Here is a 20,275-nt window from a genome sequence, read left to right on the forward strand (position 1 = left end):
AGAAGAACATCACTGGAAGACGGCAAGAGATCAGGAAGACCTTCAACAAGCTCAACCCCCGAAAATGTCAAAACCATTCAGCAACTTGTGCATGATGATCATTGGAGCATTGCTGCCATTGTCGGTGTGTCATATGGAATGGTCCAGGCAATCCTCATGTGTGATTGAACATGCACCGTGTTGCTGCCAAGTTCATCTCCAGGCTGCAATGATCTCACTTCTGCACCCACCTTACTCGCCAGATTTGGCTCCTGCGGACTTCGCCCTCTTCCGAAGATGAAGATCTATCTCAAATGTCGTCATTTTGACAACATTGCGGAGATCCAGACCGAATAGCAGAAGTCACTTGACATGCTTCGAAAAGAAGAGTTCCAGGACACATTCCATAAGTGGCAGGAATGCTGGGAGCGCTGTAATGCTGTGCAAGGCGACTATTTTGAGCTAGTTTTGAAACTTTTTAATACCACCTCTTGTATCTAACACTCCACTTCCCCCAGACTGACAATGCTGCTGCCTGAGGGTCGGTTCACACTATAGAAACGCAGTCCAGATGTGTTCCGGATGTGTTTTTGTATGCGTGTTTTTGTCACATTCTGGTGCATTTTTTATGCATTTTTGACACGTCCCAGTGTGTTTTTTTATCAATTCCAGTTCATTTTTCCCCCCTCTCTTTTTCTTCAATTTAAATAGGGACATGTGTGTTACAGTGAATTTTTGGTGCGTTTTGGTGATGCATTTTACCATGTCTCAGTACAGTTCTGTGCAGAAAAAATGCAGCATGTTCTACTTTTTTTTCTGCAACTGGAACACACTGGAACTGCAAGCACTGATGTGAACACGGTGCGATGTGCAGAATTGGATTGCATGGGTGTGAATACCTATGCGATCCGATTCCAGTATTGACCAAAAAAAGGATCCTGCACCTTTTTAGTGTGGATGCGGTGCAATTTGAGCCATACAAAGTGTATGGCTCCCATCGCACCGCATACAATATGCATGTGATTTGCACAGGAATGCGATACGGTTCCTGTGCGAATCACATGCGATATACCGCACCGTACAGGTGTGAACCCAGCCTTAAACTAGCAAATTGCTGGCTCTTCGAAATCAGTGACAGACATTGTTACATCAGGAATGCTGTAGAGGAGGATTGTTTTCTAATCATGTAAAAATGTAGTACTCAGCTTAATAATTAGTAGTTCCCCCTTCCAAGCCACCAAAGCCATGATCCAATGAAGTTTTGGCTTCGATACCTGGGCTAGTGGTCTGAACTTCCAAAATGACAAACACAAATACTCCTGTATAAAATAAGGAAATAAGTGAGCATTTTTTTTTAAATTCGAGCAGCTAGGCACACAGGATAACCAACAAAAATCCTCACAAGAAGTTATAAATAAAAGTGCAGCGCTAAAACTGTATAAAGTTGTAATACATATATAAATAACACAATAGTTAAATGTGAGTAAAAATAGTCCCAGCAAAGGTGACTTGGAGTAAAAGTGCACACTAACCAGATGTGCACATTAAAAGTGCAATGTAGAGATCATAAGGCTCATGGGGTAATCATCAGAATAGAAATGGTGTTCCCTTGGTCAGAGAAGATCCCCAGGTGGTGCAGAGCTGGGCAGGAAGACAACCTCTTGGTAACAGGGAACAGAACGAATGTTGATCCACCAGAAGAAACGACTCCTCCACTGGGCAAAAAACGTATCTGGGAAAAAGATTGTTCCCCGCGAGGGGTCAAGAAAAGATGCCCATAGTGAAGTATTGCATAAACAATTTATTGTAGTAAAAATGACAGTAGCAGAGGGTATGCATCCAATAAAAACAGACAAGCACAGACAGGACTAACCGTCCTGTCAGATGTAATAGCCGCCGGAGCTCCACGATGCTCCGACGGCGTGACGTCACGGCGCGCGTAGGCTCCTCCTTACGCATTACGTGCCAAGCACATCCTCAGAGAAAGAACCAATGTCCAGTCCACGCTGCATAGCTTCACACAACAGGAACCCTGGACCTCCAACAAACTAACACTTTTCGAGGTCTTGCCTCAAGGGCTCTGAGGAAGAGGCTAAACCTTGAAACGCGTTAGCCTGTTGGAGGTCCAGGGTTCCTATTTTGTGAAGCTATGCAGTGTGGACTGGACAATGCTGTTCTTTTTATGATGAGCTCTTGACGTACTTGTCCTTTGTGAGGTTTTTTTTCATTGTTTTATCAATAAAAATGTGTACAAGGTAATGCACTAGGCTGGTGTGCCCTCTGTTTGTTTTCTTTGCATCTAGTGGTCTGAACTGGCCCAGTTCTCCATGATGGATTTCCCCTGTCAGGTCTGATCTGGTTGCAGCTAGAGGCTTCCTACTTTCCAGTATGCCATGCGAAAAGACATTTTACAGCAGGCAGCACTATCACCACTCATTTGCCATCTCAGATTTTTCATTGCAAAATGTAGAAAGACTAACGTCATTGGAAAACTTACAAACAAATTTTAACCCTAGAAAATGTGTAAGAGCATATTGATGGTGGTGTGGTTTTCAAAATGTTCACTCATTTTTATAGGACAAATATGAAGTGAATATGTGGATAACAAAAGTCACTTACAATCAACCAGAAGTATGTCTTGCCACATACAGATTCTGCATGCACTTTTTTTATGGAAAAAAAGGAGAGTATTGTGATCCACACAATAAGCACTACAGGGACAGGCACATGGTACTATAGAGACAAGTATTTTGTCACGGTATTGTGTTCACACTAACTATGGTAATCAAGTTTATGTATCCCATTCATTTTGTGTTGTTGCACAGGAAGAAAGAAGTACAGCTACAAAATCAACTACAATGTATCTGTCAGAGACAACGTGATGCCCATAGAAGGAATCAGGATTTGCTAAGGGATTTCAAAAGGATTGAGCTAGAGCTGACTCTACTAACTGCAAAGTCTGACAGCTTCAGGAGAAAACAGGTTTATTTTACTGTTATACTATAATGATAGCTGAAGATTACGGATGCACCCGGACCATTTTTTTTACAGCGAGTACAAATGCTGATACTTTTTTTTGTACTCGCTGATACCAATTACCAATACCTGCCGGCAACTGTTTTGTTTACATCTCAGCTGTCAGCAGGGGAACCTTGCTGACAGCTGAACGACTGATCGGATGTTAAGGACATGGCCGCCCTGCTCCTTAACCGCTCCAGCTCTCACACCTGTTCACCCCTTATGGACCAGAGCAATTTTTACATTTCTGCTATGGACCTGTTTATTCCACGATAACTTTGTCATTACTTAAGATAACAATGTAATACTGTAAATATATTTTTTGTTTTTTTAAGGACAGACAAGGCTTTCTTTTCATGAATATTGTCTTGCAACAATGATATTTTTGCACAATCCTTAGATAATTAAATGTTAAAAAACAAAAAAAAGCACTCTCTTTATTTTAGAAGTGCTAGTTTAAAAATAAATAGTGTCACTGCACATAAAAAGTGCACATTTTATTCAGTAATTTGCCCTGTTCAAAATGACACAAAAATTATGATTCTGGTACAAATCATTGAAAGTTCTTTACAAATGGAATAAAAACTTTCAATGTTCTGCTTTTTTCAATGTGAGGCATGTAAATATATGTTAAAGGTGTAAAAATATTAACGAACAAAGCAAACAAACAAAAAAAAAAAGTTTGAATTATTATTAGTTATAAAATAGAAATGAACAAAAAAAATCAGCAGGTAAATAGTGATTAAATGGAGAAGGAAAATAAAGAGTTAATTAGGGCTGATAAAAGTAAATTAAAGGGTAATACAGGGTTAAACAGAGGAACATTTAATTTAAAAAAAAACTACTTTTTTTACTTAACATACATAGTTAGTCTGGCTGAAAAAAGACAAATGTCCATCCAGTTCAACCAAAAAAAAAAGACAGTTTGCTTTTACCTGATTTCACCTGCAGAATGAAGTTCATCCCTTGGATCTGTAGATGGATAAACAGAAAGATACAAAATGAAAACATTTTTCTTATCTTTTTGTTTTAGTGGCCGAGCAATGTTGTTATACTTTGTCAGGCTGTTTTTTTTATAGCTCCAATTTCTGGGACTTGTTTACACTTCAGCTCTCAGCAGGGGAACCCTACTGACCATTGAATGAGTTGTTGTTGTTAAGGACACAGCAGACCCGCTCCTTAACAACTGGAAATTGCGGGCTTTTTTTTGTTTTTACCAGTATTGTTTTTATTTACATTTCAGCTGTCAGCTGTCAGAATCCCAGTGATAGCTGAAACAACAGAGCCTGAAGCTATTGGTTTCAGGTATCGGAGCATTTACACGAGTATAAACACTCATGCAAATGCTTAGTATCCGTGCAAACCTAATGAAGATAAATTCCACTGTGTGTTTTACTTTTGATAAGGTAAAACTATGAGAAATACTATGTGGATAATTTGTGAACTCTTTATGTAAAACAACTTTCTGAAATGATGCATTACAAAGAATCAACTTAGTGTACCTATCCACTTTGCATAGAATGTATAGTTTATTTCTCTGTTTTATTTTCTTTAGTTATTATTGCATTCTGCTTTAGAGCCAGCAGGTGGAGCTCTAGTCTCTTTTTCACATTTAGCACTGGAACTTTTCTGATGCAATGATGAAAGAAGCCTGTTGTTTATAGAACTCAGTAGACCATCAGTGCAGTAATGCTGCACTAATGCTTTATCAAATGGCCCTGTGCTAGATTGTAATATGACACAGAGCGCTGCAAAGTTAACAGAATCTACTGTGCAGGTTGTTTTGCTAACTCAATGCACTGGGAATCCTTTGTCAAGCAGTAAATCTGTGATGTCCAATTTAAAAGGATCACATTTGTGGAGTGGTAGGCCACATCTAAATCAGCCATTTTTTTTTTCTTTTTTTAGCAGAGGAAACATAATTAACCCCCATTTTATTGGTGTCATTGCCAGCAACAATGACTCTTTCCTTTCATTGGTGACAGTGGCAGCATTAATAACATCTACTCACCACCGGCCTGGATCCCGGAGCGCAGGAGATATCGCATTTGGTTCACCCCCTTCATTGCTGGTAGTATCAGCAATAACCCCCCCTTTCACTGGTGTCAGTGAAAGTAGCAACATTCTGTATCTCTTCCCCCCTTCATTGTTGAGTATCAGTAACAAGAACTCCATTCCCCTTCATTGGTGTCACTGGTAGAAAAAAAAAATTCCTTCTTCATTGGGTTTCAGTTGTTACTTTGTTGCTTTGTATATGGTATCTTGTGTATTACATGGCATTTTATAGATGGCTACAGCTCAGCTTTGCATATAAATCATTATTGGCTTGGTACATGTAGGTGCGAGGTTTGTTTATTTTTGGTGCATGATGAGTAAAGAATATTGATATACAGTAAAGCTGTAATAATTAGAGCAGAATCTTGTATAAAAGCACCATTACCAGACCATGATTTTATATTCAGCGTTCAGTGTTTGGTATGTTGGGTAGAAAATGTGGGTAATGTAATTGAAATTTTATGGTCTTTTTCTATTGTGCCGGTTACTTGGTTTATGCATATTTTAATGTTTTTTTTTTCCATAGGAGAAGTATAAGAAGCAAACGTACCCCTTTATATCAGAACAGTCAAAAGCTGCTGCACCCATCAGTACCACAAGTACCATGGGTCACAGTTACAGTAAACAGTTGAATGACTTTTCAGCAAATGACAGCAATCTTTGTGAACCCCACCACTTTTCAGCAACTGTTGGTCATGTAGTTCAGCCTCCAATACATTTCAGTGTGTGTCCAAATCAGCAGCTAGGATTACAAGGTAATGTTTTCCTCAGTTTGTTGAATGATAATATTAAATTGGATTACAATATTTTGTAAAATCTGTATCCAGAATCCAGTGAAACATATATTGTAAAAAATCCATAGTAAAAGTATTAAACCTACCTCCTATCCACACAAAGCCAGATTTACAGGCCATGAATAACAATCGTATCCAGAAGCCTTACATTTGTTCTTGGTGCAGCACAGTGAAAAGTTAGGTATCTGTAAAACACCTAAAGGTAAAAAATATGTAAACCTTCGCTTTGTAAAACATCCCATCCAGTTTAAAATAGAAATGAAAGGCAAAACATTTGTGTATAGATATAAAAAGCATTAACCACTTGCTATCCTGATGATTTACCCCCCTTAATGACAAGGCCTCTTTTTGCTATTCGGCGCTGCACTACTTCAACTAATAATTGCGCGATAATGCAATGCTGCACCCAAACTAAATTTACGACCTTTTTTTCACACAAATAGAACTTTCTTTCGGTGGTATTTGATCACCTGTGCGCTTTTTATTTTTCGCGCTATAAACAAAAAAAGGCCGAAAGTTTTGAAGAAAAACAATATTTTTTGCTTTCGGCTATAAAAAATATATAGTAAACTCAAAGTTAGTTATAAATTTAGGCCAAAATGTATTCTGCTATATGTTTTTGTTAGAAAAAATCCCAATAAGTGTATATTGATTGCTTTGTGTGAAAGTTATAGCGTCTACAAACTATGGTATAGATACTGCAATAAACGCCATTTTTTTGCTATACAGCACTGCACTAGTGTAACTGACAATTGCGCGGTCATGCAATACGGTACATAAATGAAATTTACGTCCTTTTTTTCACACAAATAGAGATTTTTTTCGGGGTATTTGTTCACCTGTGCAGCTTTTATTTTTGGTACTATAAACAAATAAAGTTTTGAAAAAAAACAATATTTTCTCATTTTTGTCATAAAAAATATCCAAAAAACTCAAATTTCATCATAAATTTAGGCCAAAATGTATTTTGCTACATGTTTTTGGTTAAAAATCCCAATAAGTGTATGTTGATTGCTTTCTGTGAAAGTTATAGCATCTACAAACTATGGTATAGATACTGCAATATACTCCATTTTTTTGCTATACAGTTTAACTGACAATTGTGCAGTCATGCAATACAGTACATAAATGAAATTTACATCCTTTTTGCACACAGAGATTTTTTTGGTGGCTATTTGTTCACCTGTGCACCTTTTATTTTTGGCGCTATAAACAAAAAAAGTTTTGGAAACATTTTTTGGAAAAAAAAGATATTTTCTCATTTTTGCCATAAAAAATATCCAAAAAACTCAAATTTCGTCATAAATTTAGGCCAAAATGTATTCTGCTGTTTCTGGTAAAAAAAATGCCAATAAGTGTATATTTATTGCTTTGTGTGAAAGTTATAGCATCTACAAACTATGGTATAGATAATGGAATTTACACAGCTTTCACTTTCTGACTACCCTTCACATTTCATGAGGTGCTAAAATACCAGGACAGAACAAACACCCCCAAATGACCACTTTTCGGAAAGTAGACACCCTAAGCTATCTGCTGAGGGGCATATTGAGTCCATGGAAGAGTTATTTTTTTTCCACAAGTTTTTTGGATAATGACAAAACCATTTTTTTTTATTATTTTTTATTTTTTCAGATCTCATTTTTTGTCACAAGGTTTTGAAATATAAAAAAAGAAAAGAAAAACTATGTTTTTATTTTCTTTCTTCATTTTCCAAAAACTTGTGGCAACAAACAACATCTGCAAAAAACCCACCATGCTTCTTATCAAATTCCTTGGAGTGTCTACTTTCCAAACAGGGGTCTTTTGGGGGTTGTTTGGTGCTATCCTGGCATTTCAGGGCCTCCAAAACTGTGATAGGTAGTCAGGAAGTATAATGAGGAAATAAAGTCCTTTAAGCCTGAAGGTGCTTGATCCTTGATCTGACCTCATATGCATGGTGAAACTGCTGTTTACATACTGGCACAGGGTCAACGCTCGCTCGCACGGGGGGGGGGGGTTCAAGGGTGCTTTTTTTTAAAGTTATTTTGATTTTTTACATTATTTTTACATTGTCCCTTTCATTTTTTTAATCACTTTTAATGCTATCACAGGGAATGTTTTTTGTTTTCTTTATGCAGCCTGTGAACTGAATGAAAAAAAGAGAAGAAATCTCTGCCAGAAAAAGTGTGTGGTATGCCCACCATTAGAATATACCGCCCTGCATCCACCCACTTCTAATGGTGGGCACACATTAGGTTGCACGGTGCCAAATGCGTACATCCAAGATTGTACAAATGTCTAAATAGTGGCACGCTTGGATAAAAATTGTCCATGTATAAGTGGTACCCCATATGGAAAAGGGATGACACCAAGTCCCAAAATATCTTGCCACTACTCCCCATGTAGTCTGGGCATCCGGGGGAGCTCCAAGTGACTATCTTTTCACTCGTAAATCCAAAACTTATATGTATAGCCTATTGCCCTCTCACAGGTCTTGTACATCTTGACCCCATATCTGGCATGCTTGCTGGGGAGAAATTGAATGCAAGGCAGCCAGAAAAATTAATGAGGGACTCATCAATGCAGATGGTTTGCTGGGGAGTATAGACATCTGCAAATTTTTGGTTAAGGTGATTTAGGAGGGGCTGAATTTTGTGGAGCCGGTCAAATTTAGGGTCACCCCAAGGACGACAGAGTGTATTGTCGTTGAAATGCATAAAACACATTATACTCTCATATCTATGCCTGGCCATGGCAGCAGTGAACAGGGGCATATGACAAATTGGGTCTGTGGACCAATACAACCGCAATTCATTTTTTTTAGTAATGCCCATGTTGAGGGTTAGGCCCAAAAATAATTTCAATTCGGAAACTGTAATAGGTTTCCATGCGAATGGTCTGGCAAGGTTTGCATTGGGGTTGACGGCGATAAATTGTTGTGCATATAAATTGCTTTGATCTACAATCAATGCATACAGATTTTCTGTGAAAAACAGCTCCAAAAAATCAAGGGGAGTAGTTAAATTTGCTGTTTCCACCTGAATTCCTGGGTTGGGCAGTGGATGGGGGAAGTACGGGTGCTGCAGAATTTGTGGGCTACAAATTGGGATTTGCAAGCACATCCAGAAGTATACTAGGGGCTCTACGGGCCTGTGTGCGAATTCTTGGTGGTTGCGGGATAATACTTGTGCTCACCACCGCACCAGCTTGTACTGCACTTATGGGACTCGCCACGTCACCAATTGATACTGCAGTGCTGGTATGTGAAAGACCAGGATGTACTAGGCTGCTGGTGCTCACCAGTTCACCAAAAGGTAGTGCGGCACTAGTACTGGAACTCTGCTGCATATGAGAGTCATCAAAATTTACCGGCAAGTGCTAACAGAGATCAGGCCTGATTCTGCAAACACTGCGGTTTTGTGTGCAATGTATCAAGTGACAGTGACCTACTGACACTGCATTTGCTGGGGGAGAAGGGGGGGGGGTAAGTGTTGGGGCTAAATGCAGGTGCTGGCAGGTGCCGGGGCTGATCCCGCTAACGCTGTGTTTTTGGGATCGCTATACTAATGTGAACGCTGGTATAGTGCTGATCTGATCAAAGATATTGATCCATTCAGACACTATACTAGCAATGGAGGTTTATTGTGTATGAGCAGGTTCCTAGCAATCAAGGGGTTAAATGTGATTACTGGTGTACTGATGGGCAATCTGACGCTATCTGGGAGGGGCGCGTAACCCACGGGACCGTGAATCACGTATATATACGTGATTTTGCGCACCCGTGCCACCCTGTAGCAGTATTTCTGCTCTAGGGTGGTCAAGAAGCAGTTAAAGAAGTGGTTTGTGTTACGGCGCTGCGTCACTTTAACTGACAATTGCACGGTCAAGCAAAGCTGCACACAAACGAAATCCGGAAATGCAAATCTCCTATACATACGTGATTTTGCACAGCTCTGCCACCTTGTAGCAGTACTTCTACTATAGAGCAGCAGGCAAGCTGTTAAGGCAGCATGGCACAACTGAATACAATCATCCAGTTAACTTTTCTTAATTAAATCATTGGCCAGGAAAGATTTATCAAGCTGCCCTCTAGTGTTTTTGGTTTAGCTATACCCTCGTAAACCATACACACACTTTTACCAATTCTACCATCAAAAGTGCTTACTCCTTGGCGCCGGCGCCTCCCGGCCCTTCAAGGGTTTCAGAAGCCGGGAGGTGGGGCAGGGTTTAGGGTCATGGCACATGCTGTCACGGCAATCACATGATCGGGAAAGGTCCCGATCGAAAGAGGAGATCGGAACCTTTCCGTGAGTACCGGACATGTGTGCTGGGAGCGCGCAGGGCATGTGCTCTCAGCACATGTTCTTTTTTAATAGAACGCAAATGTGCAGCCGCTTGCCATCTAAGCCCAGATGCCAGGAGGCCGCACATTTACGTTCGGCCTGCGTGAAGAGGTTAAAGGTGTCCTACGTCTTTTATGTTTCTAGCTAAATCCCTAATCAGTAACAATCATGTAGAATTTCAAATGTGTCAGAAAACCTATGTGTGATAATTAGCATTTACAATATTCAGATTTTTCATTGAAATACTTTACCCAATCTATGTCCTGATTATTGCAAGTTCTGCTTCCATTGCTTGAAAATGACAGTCTCTCAAAAAAGCCTCCTTAGTGCTATTATGTTGCATAGCCTTTAAAGCGTTACTAAACCCACAACAGTAAAATCAGTCTGTATATGCAGTAAAGCATGCTTGTTATACTCACTGTGGAACCTAAGGGATTAATCCTCCGTATTATGTAACAAGGTTGCTTGATCCTGTCTCCTCTGATCCTCCCCTTCTTCCACAATCCCCAATTCATCTGCTGATACTACAGGGCTCTAGGAGACACTCTGCACATGCTCAGTTTTGTGTGTATTGCTGGAGAGTTTTTTTTGGGGGGGAGAGTGCATGTGATCATCATATGGCCAATCAGCACTGCCCAGACAGAGGGCCATGGGTCATGCAGCCTCATGCAGTCAGAAGAAAATGAAAACTCCTCCTACAAGCTTTAACCAGTGCTCAGCTGGACACTGATAGAGGTCACAAGACTTCTCTAACTGCTGATGAGAAAAGGTATTTATCAGTTTATATTTGCTAAAATAATTGCATTTTCATGTTCTATGTACTGTGGGAGACCAGATATAGTGAATGTAGGGTCCTGGGTTTACTAACACTTTATTGGCTGAATATTACAATGTTATTTGCTTATGATCCTAGTTTTTGAGGTATATGCTGGAATCCAGGAAATTCCTTCAATATCTTTGTAGAGAACAGAGACGATTATTGGAGCATTTTTTGTGGTTACTAACATATAATTTATTTAAACTGATACATGCTACATGGTATTTAATTAACTGTTCATCTTTTTGACATTTAGGATGCTGTAGTCGTTCATTGTGTTGTGGCCTTGCACATCCACACTGCGATGGACAGTTTGGAAGCTTCATACCAGATGTATATAAAATGTTAGACTCCACATTGGACTGTCAATCACAGAAGAAAAAATGTCCCACATCAGACTCTTCAATACACAGGGACATCATGCCTATTCAGAAAACAAAAAGGGACATCATTCAACACCATTCGGGATTTGTTTGTGACAAGGATATGGCTCTAAAATGCCAAGCCATGCCTACCCATGTCCATTTGGATCCCCTTCAAAGCATACTAAGTAGTGATATCTATAGAGATTGGAAAGAAAAGCTTTTTCAAGAAGTACAGCAACAAATGGTGGGACAGCTTGATGTTGACGTTCCTGTAGAACAATCTATAGACGATTCCAGTGAAAGGCAAGGTAGGAAAGTAAATGTATAAGATATATGTACTTAATATAATGACAATGTGTACCTCTTTTCATGTTCATGAGTAATGATGTAATATGCTGTATACACACATATCACGATGCATACTATAAGCAGGTATGCAATATTCCTCATACATTTTCTTTACATATTTTACAGATTTGCGAAGATGATATGTGTAGTGCAAAGGTGTCCAAACTGTGGCCCACGGACTGGATGCGGCCCTTTGCTTGCCTTGGGACACTATTCCTTCCACTGATACAAGGCACTATTCCCCACACTGACTCCAGCAGGGGGGCACAATTCTGTCCTTTGACACCAATGATGGGGCAATATTCCTCCCACTGACACCAACAATAGGGCACTATTCCGTCTACTGACACCAATAATGGGATACTATTCCTTCCACTGACAACAATGATGGTGCACTATTCCTTCTACTGACACTAGTAATGGGAAACTATTCCTCCCACTGACACCAACAATAGGGCACTATTCCTTCCATTGACACCAATAATGGGATAGAATGATGGGGCACGATTCCTTCTACTGACACCAATGATGGGAAACTATTCCTCCCACTGACCAAAATGATGGGGCACTATTCCTTCCACTGATACCAACCAAGGGATGCTGTTCCTCCTACTGACACCAACGACAGGGGCATTATTCCACCCGCTAAAACCAATGATGGGGCACTATTCCTCCTCTTACTAACAACAGGGCCATTTTCTTTTTTACCCCCACTGATCACCAAGCCTGAGGCATTATTTACTCCCAATGGCAACAGTGCAGCTCCCTAAAGTCTAAAGGAGAGTAAACTGGCCCTTTGTTTAGAAGGTTTGGAGACCCCTGATCTAGTGTAAGGCTCCACCAGAAAAAAAGCTTTTTTGCATCTAACGTTTTGACACCACGCAATGTTCTCAAAATCCCTATGTGTGTTCTTCATCTTGTATTCCTTTAATACTATGGAAAGTTAAACCGGGGTAAATACCAACTCAACCTGCTGTTAATGTGACCAGATTATGCATCCTGCGTACACTTAGGGAGTTACTTACTGTAGCTGGGGAGTGCAAAATCTGGTGCAATTCTTAATGGACACCAATCAGCTTCTAGGTTTTATTGCCAAAGTGTAACCGTAGTTTCCTATCTAAGCGTTTTCTTTAGAGTTTTGCAGTAACGTCCATTTAACATGATTTCCTATGGGACATGTTCACAGGTGTTTTCACCTGGTGCATTTTTTGGAAAGGATCAGGGACTTTTTTTTAACACAAAAAGTTACATTTTTGGTTCTATAGGCTTCAATGGAAATGCTGCACAAAAGCATGTATTGCGTTTTTGCTGCATTTTGCTTTTTAAATCTGCCTAGCAAAAAGAAATATTAAAAAAAGAAAAAAAAAACAGCAAAATGCATCAAAAACACGTAAAAAAAAATAAAGTTGCAAAAATGCAAAACGCAACGCAGAAACGGCTCAAACTCAACCCACATAGGTGTGAACCTAGCCTTCTTGAACAAGCTGAAATCAGAAGCTTGTTGGTTACCATGCACTGCTGCACCAGATTCTGAATGCACCAGTTTTAGTAAATCTCCCCCTTATTGTCTACTAAATAGATATCCCTACATTTTAAATTGCATTTATTTTAAAATGTAAGCAGTTTTATTATTGCAATTTTGGTTGAAAGCAGTATACAATATGTTATATTAGTAGACATTTCAGACAGATGACAAGCACAATGAAGTATTCTATAAGATTTTCAGACCGTTAGTCAGCTGTGTATTATACCTCCAACCACAGACCTCGCTTTATCTCTAACATCGTCAGCTATGATAATCTCCTGAAAGCCTTTTTAATCCATCTGTAAATGTTATGCGTTTCCTTTTATATTAGGGAGAAAGTATTTTGGATTTTCTGATTCCTTAAGTATCATTAATTAAAGGATAAGTGAATATTATCATATTAAGACTAGTCGTTACTGTGAGCTACAACTTCACAGTTATGAAGGTACGACGGTACATGTTACTTTGTAAAAAGCATGGTATAGACACTCATCGGCTCCTCCACACCATTACACACCTCCACCAGCCTGAACCATTGATACAAGGCAGGATGGATCCATGCTTTCATGTTGTTTACACCAAATTCTGACCCTATCATCTGAATTCAGCCAGTCTGCCCATTCTTCTCTGATCTCTGACATCAACAAGGCATTTTCGTCTACACAATTGCTGTTCACTGGATATTTTCTATTTTTCGGACCATTCTCTGTAAACCCTAGAGATGGTTGTGCATGAAAATACCAGTAGATTTTGAAATACTCAGACCAGCCTGTCTGGCACCAACAACCATGCCACGTTCAAAGTCACTTAAATCCCCTTTCTTCCCCATTCTGATGATTGGTTCAGCAAGTTGTCTTCACCACATCTACATGCCTAAATGCATTAAGTTTCTGCCATGTGATTGGCTGATTAGCAATTTGTGTTACCAAGCAATTTAACAGATGTACCTGATAAAGTGGCCGGTGAGTGTATAAGTCTGTTTTACATAATATATGGGCTTCAACGCTACATAGGCCTCTTTGCTTTTAATGATCAACCACTTGCCTACCACCCAGGGGCGGACTGACAACTCATGGGGCCCCTGGGCAATAGGGGATCATGGGGCCCCTGTGTCCTTGCCCAAACTCAAAAAAGCCTATGAAAAAGGTACCAGGGGCATCTCATGGGGCCCCCTACTGACCCCGGGCCCTCAGGCAGTGCCCGAGTTTCCAAATGGTCAGTCCACCCCTGCTACCACCCTATATGTGGTCAGCACAGTGAATAAATGGTTAGCACTTCTGCCTGGCAGTAGCAGGGTTGCTGGCTCAAATTCCAACCACAGCACCACCTGCCTGGAGTTTGCATGTTCTTCCTGTGACTGTGTGGGTTTCCTCCGAGTACTCCAGTTTCCTCCCACACTCCAAAGACATGCTGGTAGGTTAATTGGCTCATGTCTAAATTGTCCCTAGTATGTGTATGTATGAATGTAAGTTAGTGGCCTTAGATTGTACACCCCTTGAGAGTTAGGGACTGATGTGAATGTACAATATATATGTAAAGTGCTGCGTAAATTGACGGCGCTATATAAGTACCTATAATAAATAAATAAATATACTGCTACAGGGCAGTCACCCTGCGCAAAATCACATATATATATATATATATATATATGTGATTTTTCAGTTCCAGGTATGGGGCACACACGTGCCGCCCTACTTGCACGTTGCAGATGTCAATGTTGCAGCAGATGTCAATCACCAGGTCCCACCTGGCGATTCTAGGTTGGCAGTCGGTGATCGCTGCTAAAGCTCAGAGAGGAGAGATCTGTGTGTACACAACACAGATCTCTCTCTTGTCAGCATGGACAAGGAATTGCTACCAGGACAGGAAAAGTGGAAAGATCTCCCTGGAGGGTGCACTGACATCACTAAATGCCTATAGAGTAACTAATAGAGATGCCCACAACGGAAATTGTTTTCGGAATTAGTTTCATATATTTAGATTTCATTCCTATATATTCATTATTTTCAAATCGATTCAAAATTTGTCATTCAAATTTCGGAAGACAGCTATATTTTTTTTCAATTTTATTCTATTCTATTCAAAATTCCAATTTTTGAAGATGCTAAACTTATTTCTATTTTATTCTATTATATTCGATATTCAAACTTTAATTTAGAAAGACAGCTATATTCTTTCTATTTTATTCTATTCTATTTGAAATTTGAAATGTAAAATTCAAATTTTGGAAGATGGCTACATCCTTTCTTTTTTATTCTATTCTATTTGAAATTTGAATTTCGGAAGACAGCTATATTCTATTTTTTTCTGTTGAGAATAGTGATTTACTTAAGGATCGGTGTGAAGAAGAAATAAAAACAATTGTCTCTTCAGAAACAGAAAGTGTATGTAAAAAGCCAACAGGTCATTCTATTCTATTTGAAATTCCAGTTTTTGAAGATGCTAAACTTCTTTCTATTTTATTCTATTATATTCGATATTCAAAATGTAATTTCGGAAGATGGCTATATTCTTTCTATTTTATTCTATTCTATTCAAAATTCGAATTTCGGAAGACAGCTATATCTATTCTATGCTATTTCATTCGAGTTTTGAAATTTAGGAAGCTGGCTATATTCTTTTTATTTTATTCTATTCTATTTAAAATTTTCCATTTGAATTTTGGAAGATGGTTATATTCTTTCTATTTTATTCTTTTCTATTCAAAAATCATATTTTGGAAGGTGGCTATTTTTTTTCTCTTTTATTATATTCTATTCAAATTTCAGAAGAGGGCTATATTCTTTCTATTTTATTCTATTCTTTTCAAAATATAAATTTCGAATACTGAAAGTTCAAATTTTGGAAGACAGCTATATTCTTTCTATTTTATTCTATTCTATTTTATTTTTTCTATTCTATTCTTTTCTATTCTATTTTCTAGTTTATTCTTTTACATTCTATTTTATTTTTTATTCCTTTCTATTCTATTCTTTTATTTTCCATTCTATATTATTCTGTTCTGTTCTATTCTATTCTTTATTCTATTTTATTTTATTCTATTCTATTCAATTTCATTCTATTCTATATAGCAGCATAAGTAGGGATCGTCTTATTTCACTTTTATACCTTACTGTATTTATTGCAATATGTTTCCATTTTGAATTCATTTTCTAATTCAAGTTCATTTTCTTATTCAGATAATACATTTCGTTATGATTTATCTTGGATTTTTTAAAATTCATTACTAATGTGATTCAGAAATTCGGATACAACCGAATCTCCAAATAAGGAAAATTTTGGTTCATAACTAAATGAATTGCACATACCTAGGATCTAATACTTCCTTGGAAAAAAACATTGTGGTTGATCTACTAAAACTGGTGCAAAACTGTGCATAGTAGCTAATCAGCTTCTAACCTTAGATTGTTCAATGAAGCTATGACAATAAAAACCTGGAACCAGATTTTGCACTCTCCAGTTTTACTAGATTAACCCCATAGTGTGATTTTGGCTTTAGTCTAGTCTTAATGAGAATTAAAAAGACTTGAATGATTATTAATATCCTTTACATGTATATTGAATGATTCAAAACTTGTAATGATTTTAAAAATTTGGCAAACTATTTTTTACATTCTGCAGCATGCCATGTTGGTTTACCCAACTCCATTTCTGAACTTCCACAACAACCTTTGGATGCTTTATCGAAGTCACATCTTCCTTTAGTGTCACCTCCTATAGGAGATCATATTAGAAAGGATAGGACAAAACCTGCAAGTAAAAGAAAAAACAAGAAAAAGCAGAAGCCTGAATATGAAAGCATTCCATATGAAGTGACTGCTAAGCAGAATATAGAAGATGCACCTTGCTCAGAACAGGTAACAAGTGAAGTTGACCATCACAAGGTGAAGCCTAGCTTGAAAATGAGTAATGCGCTTGATATCTTGGTAGTCACTGAAGTAATTGAGCAAACAAGCAACTATAAAACTGTTGAGATTAGTGATTTGGGTAAGGATCTGTGTGAAGAAGAAATAAAAACAATTGACTCTTCAGAAACAGAAAGTGTATGTGAAAAGGCAACAGGTCATCAAGATCCAGGCTACCTTCATCAACGTGAAAAAGAGAAAGACACACATTTTTTGTCTACTCTGCTTAAAAAGTCATTGGAAGAATTTACAGATTCAAGTGAAGAAGAAATTGTACTCCCAGAGGGGACAAAAATGTTTCGCATAGTACAGGAAAATAAGAGCTCAAGTAGATGCAGAATTTCAGAAGATGAGCATAGTCATGAAGAGGCTAGTGTCTCATCACGCTTATCTGTGGAGGAAAAAGGAAGCCCTGATAGCAAAAATTCTGCAAAAGAGAAGAGACTAGAGATGAGAGAACATGGTTTGCTTAGAGAAATGGTTGAAAATAAACAGAATTTATGTGCAGGTAATAGTTTTCTTATAAATGAAGACAAAGTTAAAGAGACAATGAACCTGTATGTGTCAGAACAAGAGGATGAATCCAGTGATCAAAGTGAAAGTCAAATGAAGGAAATAAAGTGTGATGATAACAATAGAGGGATACTAAAGGGGGACAGTAGACTTGCTAGCCCAGGTCTTTCAGAAAACAATACAGTTGATGTGGATGGAGTAGTGGGGGCAAGTGAAAGATTCAGAGAAATGCTAACAGAAGAAATTGAAAAAACTAGCAGTGAGGAAGACAAGGAAAGTGAGAAGTCTGAAGCAGAAAGTTCTGTTCACGAAGGGGTTTGTATCTTTACAGTGAAGGAGAAGGACATAGCAGGAAAAATCAACGATAGTGAAAACGAGGACACTGGAGAAGACAGGACTTCTGAAGAAGATGAAATAAGTGGGAATGACAGTCAAGGAAGCCTTATAGTTATCACGGATGCAGTAATACATGGAATTACTAATGAGGAGCAAAGCGATGAGGAGCAAAGTGACATTGAGGTTGATAAAGAAAATAAGTTAGCTAAGAAAAGGGGGAGCCAAACAGAATGTAATACAGGAAATAACATAATAAATGAAGAAGAGATTTCTGATAAAACTGATATTTCTAATGAAGAGAAGATATTCTCTGAAGATGTAAGTGATGAAATAGAAAGCTCAGAAGAAGAAGAAGAAAACACAGATTTTTGGGGCAGTAGGCATGAAGAAAATGACTCAGACATAGAAGAGATGGAACACGATCTTCAATTAGAAAGCTCAAGTACTGAGGATTCCAACAAACAAGCGAATGTGGATGTTTCTGCAAGGTAAATGAACAGTATAATGATATAACTGGTTGTGTAGTTATTTATAGGCATGGTACTAAATGGCTTCTCGCTATTGCATGTCTTCACAAGTGTAAATATTCTAAACTAGCTGATTTGGAAAGATGTCAGTCTCAGTGGTGGCCATGCAGAATGATGTTTGATCTAATTAGTTAACTGAATCCTCAGAGTAGCTTCCACTGTCCAGGGAGCACAGACTTGGTTTGCCTTCTCTCTGGTGTGCTTATAGGCTCATGGATAGATCATCAATTTTACTAGAAAGGCCTGACAGGTTTAGCTTGGAAACTTTTCTACAAAATCATGACTTAGATTCAGACACTTACCGTAGATATTTATCAGGACATTGGTTGTTGGCACCAAGAGTCTGGTACAGGTAGTACTCAGCTTGGGGCTTAATCAAAATAAAACTAAGTTGTTTTCTTATGTGTTTCTGACCTCTAAAGTTACCTAAAAAGCATATCCAAACCTCAAAACAAATATGCAATATTGCAGCTTAGCCCTTAGATATGGTGGCTGCAAGAGTTTTTTTCTCCAGAATTTGTTTCTCTAATTTTCACCTAATGATCCTGTCAGTAGCATACTTCTTACTGTACGGTAACAACACTCACTTGCTGCACTGTATTTATGGAGTAGCAGTGTTTTGAGCCTAAGCTGTTCACCTCATTTTGACAGCAAACATCTCTTCCTCTTCATGTCTCAATTAAAGAGGGAGAGATGTTCTTTGTGTGTCTGTACTTGCAGAAAATGCACTTAGCTTGACAAAAAGGAAATTAATCCAGCCACCACATCTAAGTCTGGTAAGCTGAAATATATTAAATATTTGCTCTTGGGTCTAGATATTCTTTATTATTTTGTTTCCAATAGTGTTTATTAGTTTTATCATAGGAAAAGATGTTACAGAACAGCCCAATCGATTCATGCATCCATTTCTCAACAAATTGCAGCCAATCTGGGTAGGTACAAATGTACAAAAAGTAGCAATCTAAGACAGTCCTCAGCAGGGGCGGACTGACAACTCATTGGGCCCCCTGGGCAATAGGGGATCATGGGGCCCCTGTGTCCTTGCCCAAACTCAAAAAAGCCTATGAAAAAGGTACCAGGGGCATCTCATGGGGCCCTCTACTGACCCCGGGCCCTCGGGCAGTGCCCCGAGTTTCCAAATGGTCAGTCCGCCCCTGGTCATCAGTCATTAATAGCAAAATGGGGTCCCAAATTGGACTTGAGGATGCAAGGTCAACAACAAAAAAAAAGAAACTAGAGAGAGAATATTTATCAGAACATTTTATTAGAGACAGCTGCAATTCGTATGGCGTGTCAGGCTCCCTCCAACTCTCCTCAGACAATTGGGGGGGGGAACCCCTTATGGCCTTGAGCTAACTGCACTTGAAGAAAAAACTTAAAAAGAAGAGGAAAAAAGGAGATAAAAGTGTAGAGAGAAAGAAAAAGAAAAGAGTGGGGGAGGGACGTGGAGGGGGCGAGAAGTAGAATTTAGAATGTAGAGTGTGCACTCTCTATGGGTTCTACACATTATACTTAGTATGGCCTAGGAGGGTCTTGAGAGATATTTTATCCAGGGGTCCCAAGTTTTCTCAAAGTAGGCCACCCTATCATGGAGAATAGCTGTCAGATGTTTATTGACCATTATCCAGGTCAGTTTGGCCTTTAGGAGGTCTATTATTTTTATTATTATACAGGATGTATATAGCGCCAACAGTTTGCGCAGCAATTTACAATGTGAGGGCAAACAGTACAGTTACAATTCAATTGAATGCAGGAGGAATCAGAGGGC

At 38.7% G+C, this 20,275-nt stretch overlaps 1 protein-coding gene across 1 annotated transcript in view; it reads left to right on the forward strand.

Moving 5' to 3' along the window:
* LOC149440829 (uncharacterized) overlaps nucleotides 1-20,275 on the forward strand; it is a 47,697-nt gene that overhangs the window by 1,855 nt on the left and 25,567 nt on the right. The window contains exons 2-5 of the mRNA XM_089658119.1: nucleotides 2,805-2,961; nucleotides 5,579-5,807; nucleotides 11,245-11,661; nucleotides 16,848-18,468. Coding sequence (XP_089514245.1) covers nucleotides 2,805-2,961; nucleotides 5,579-5,807; nucleotides 11,245-11,661; nucleotides 16,848-18,468 — 2,424 coding nt within the window. The remainder of the gene's footprint in view (nucleotides 1-2,804; nucleotides 2,962-5,578; nucleotides 5,808-11,244; nucleotides 11,662-16,847; nucleotides 18,469-20,275) is intronic.

Source organism: Staurois parvus, unplaced genomic scaffold, assembly GCF_062004578.1.
Source record: "Staurois parvus isolate SC_StPar_1 unplaced genomic scaffold, SC_StPar_1.0 ptg001051l, whole genome shotgun sequence".
Lineage (NCBI taxonomy): Eukaryota > Metazoa > Chordata > Amphibia > Anura > Ranidae > Staurois > Staurois parvus.